Genomic DNA, 3,672 nt, shown 5'->3' with positions numbered 1-3,672 from the left:
AGAGGAAATAAGAGGAGGGAAGTAGAAGAAATGAGAGAATGAGGGTTAGAAAGGATGAGAAGTAAGGGGAGAGTGAGATCAAATGAATGGAGGGGAAGTAGGAGAAATGAGAGGCAATGAAAAGAGGGAAAGTGTAGGAAATTAGGGATGGGGAAGTAGAGAAAATTAAAAAAGGGAATTAGAGGAAGTGAGGGGGAATGAGTAGGAGAAATGAGGGAAAAAGAGAGGAGTGGAAGTGGGCGAAGGATGGAAAAATAAAAGGAGGGAAAGTGAGATAAAATTAGGATGGGGTGTGAGGGGAAATTAGTGATGGAAAAGTGTGGAAGGGACACATTTTAACGATATAATTAAGTTCTTAATGGACGAAAAAAGAAACCCTTTTTTGACTAATTTGGTTTTGATAAGAGAAATGTGGCACTCTTCTTATTAAAGGTAACAGAAGTGAAATGCAAGCGTTGCAGAACGGTTCTTTTCACTGAAGAAGCAACTCCGCTTTTGTCAGCTCACGGCGAAATTCGAAACACATCAGAAAATTTGCCATGCACAGCAAATGGATCTGAACCGCCTTGTCTCTACATATCAACAGACACAGTACCTGATTGGATTAAAGAGTGTATAAATAAGGTGCTAACAGAATTATAGAAATTATTTATTTATTCAAACGCATTCAATTAATTTTTATGGTATTTTAAAAATTCCAAGAAATTTTAAAAAGATTTCCATAATTTTTTAAGGTATTTCAAAAGAATTGAAAGATTTTAGGGTATTTTAAAAAATTCAAGGAATTTTGAATAGGTTTCAATAATTTTTTAAGTTAATCCAAAAGATTTTTTAAATTTTAGGGCATTTAAAAATATTCCAAAGAATTTTTAATAGATTTCAATAATTTCAAAAGTATTCTAAACGATTTTTAAGATTGTAGGGCATTTAAAAATATTCCAAGGAATTTTTAATAGATTAAAATATTTTTTGAAGGTATTTCAAAATATTTGTTAAACTTTAGGGCATTTTAAAATATTGCAAAGAATTTTCAATAGATTTCAATTATGTTTAAGGTATTCTAAACGATTTTTAAGATTGTAGGGCATTTAAACATATTTGAAAGAATTTTTAATATATTTTAATAATTTTTTAAGGTGTTCCAACAGAATTTAGGGCATTTAAAAATATTCCAAGGAATTTTTAATAGATTTCAATAATTTTTCAAGCTACTGCAAAAGTTAAAAAAATTTGAGGACATCTTAAAATATTCAAAGGGATTTTTAATAGATTTCAATAATTTTTGAAAAAATTATAAAAGATTTAAGGGTATTTTAAAAATTCCAATGAATTTTTAAGATTCAAATAATTTTTGAAGGTATTCCAAAATATTTTAAACATTTTAGGGCATTTCAAAATATTCCAAGGAATTTTTTATAAATTTCAATCATTTTTTAAGGCATTCCAAAATATTCTTAACATTTGAGGACATTTAAAAATATTGCAAGGAATTTTTAATAGACTTTAATAATTTATCAATCTATTCAGAAAGTTAAAAAAAATTGACATTTTAAAATATTCAAATGGATTTTTAATAGATTTTAATAATTTTTGAAGAAATTAGAAAAGATTTAAGAGTATTTTAAACATTTCAAGGAATTTTTAAAAGATTCAAATAATTTTATAAGGTATTAAAAATAATTTAAAAATTTTAGGGCATTTAAAAATATTCCAAGGAATTTTTAATAAATTTCATTTATTTTTTAAGGCATTCCAAAATATTCTTAAAATTTTAGGACATTCTGAAATATTCAAAGGAATTTTAAATAGATTTTAATAATATTTGAAAAAAATTAGAAAATATTTAAGGGTATTTTAAAAATTCCAAGGAATTTTTAATAGATATCAATAATTTTTTAAGGTATTAAAAAAAATTAATTTGAAGGCATTTAAAAATATTCCAACGAATTGTTTAATGATTTCAATAATTTTTTAAGAAATTCCAAATTGTTTTAGGGTATTTTAAAAATTCCATTGAATTTGCAATAGATTTAAATAATTTTTGAAGGTATTCCAAAATATTTTAAACATTTCCATATTTTTTGTTAAAACTTTAACTATTTTGTTGAAAATTTATTAATTTTGTTAAAAGTTATTCTTTTTTGGTAGAAAATTAATCTACTTGATTAATATGTTGTTTTTTTTTAATGTTTTTTTTTGGTTGAAAATTAAATGTTTTAAATGAAAATGTAACCATTTCATTTTTTTCGCGGTTTCATATTTTTTGTTAAAGTTCAAGTATTTTGTTGAAAATTAATTAATTTTGTTAAAAATTAATATTCTTGTGTAAAAATGTATCTTTTTGGTTGTAAAGTCATTTCTTTGGTTGAAAATGTAACTAATGTGTTGAAAATTAATTCTTTCTGAATGGAAAATTAATTTTTTTAACTAAATATAACTCTACTATTTTTTGTTAAAAATTTATCTTTTGTATTTGAAAATCAATCCTCTTGGTCAAAAATTCATCTTTTTGGTTAAAAGCTCAGTTTTTTGTTGTTGAAAATTTGTTTATTTAATTCAAAATTAGTTTTGTTTTACTTTATAATTAATTTTTTACCTGAACATTTAACTGCCCTTTTTGGTTGCAAATTGATCTTTTTTTGTTAAAATTTAAACTGTTTCGTTGAAGATTGATTTATTTTCTCAAAAATTAATAAATTTATTTAAAATTTCTTTTTTTATTGAAAATACAATTTTAACTGCAAATTAAACTGTTCCATTTTCAACTTGAAATCTTATGAATTGAATTATTTTCAATTATTTTCAATTCAAAGGTAACAAAAGTTTCTTTTTCTGAAATTAAATTTTTTAATTAAAATGAAAAATTATTTTATTCATTCAAGGATAAGAATGTTTTGCGTCTACCCTGATATTTTGATTTTAGAGTGGGATTAAAATTTTTTTAATTTCCAGGAACTTTGGACCAAGGGCAAAATTAATTGCCAAAATTGTAAATCGAGACTGGGATCGTTTAATTTCGTTAATGAAATTAAATGCGAGTGTGGCGAGTGTCCAGTGCCACCGATTAGGATAATTCGTTCGAAAGTCGACAGACCTGCGGACAGTCTACGAAATTCCATTGTTTAATTTTTAGAAAAAGAGGAAAAAAAACGTAAAAATTGTATTTTGTTAATGGTATTAAAGAAATTTCGATTCGGAATTATTTCTTATTTAATTTTTAAACCTCATTCCTCTTTTTCCACAATTGTTTTTTTTATTGGGAATTGATCTCTTTTTGTTAAAAATTCTACTAAGATAAAAATTTTATAATTTTGTTATAAATTCAACTTTTTTTTAATTAATCTTTTTCGGGTTAAAGTTAATTCTTTTTATTTGAGACAACTAATATCATTTTTTTGTTGAAAATTGATCTTTTTTTTTTAATTCAGTAGTTTTGTAACTAAAAAATTAACTTGCTATTCTCATTTTAAAATGTACATTTTAGTTAAAAATTAGTTTTATTGGTAAAAAATTTTAATATTTTGTTAAAAATTGACTTTGTTTAATTAATTTTTTTGTTTGAAAAATCTTTCTTTTGTTTTTAAATTATTTTTATAACTGAAAAATTTTACTTTCATTTTCTGTTAGAATTGATCATTTTTAGTTGAAAATTCAACTTTTGGTTCCAAATTT

At 23.3% G+C, this 3,672-nt stretch overlaps 1 protein-coding gene across 1 annotated transcript in view; it reads left to right on the top strand.

Annotated features, from left to right (window-relative positions):
* The window catches only part of LOC117168201 (E3 ubiquitin-protein ligase RNF180-like), a 9,059-nt gene extending 5,860 nt beyond the window's left edge, over positions 1-3,199 (top strand). The window contains exons 2-3 of the mRNA XM_033353674.1: positions 433-624; positions 2,953-3,199. Coding sequence (XP_033209565.1) covers positions 433-624; positions 2,953-3,126 — 366 coding nt within the window. The 3' untranslated portion in view covers positions 3,127-3,199. The remainder of the gene's footprint in view (positions 1-432; positions 625-2,952) is intronic.
* The last annotated feature ends 473 nt before the right edge of the window (positions 3,200-3,672 follow it).

The sequence above is a fragment of the Belonocnema kinseyi genome, chromosome 1 (genome assembly GCF_010883055.1).
Source record: "Belonocnema kinseyi isolate 2016_QV_RU_SX_M_011 chromosome 1, B_treatae_v1, whole genome shotgun sequence".
NCBI classification, from domain to species: Eukaryota; Metazoa; Arthropoda; class Insecta; order Hymenoptera; family Cynipidae; genus Belonocnema; species Belonocnema kinseyi.
The sequence above is the reverse complement of the archived record's forward strand: the minus strand, read 5'-3'. Positions and strand labels throughout refer to the sequence as shown.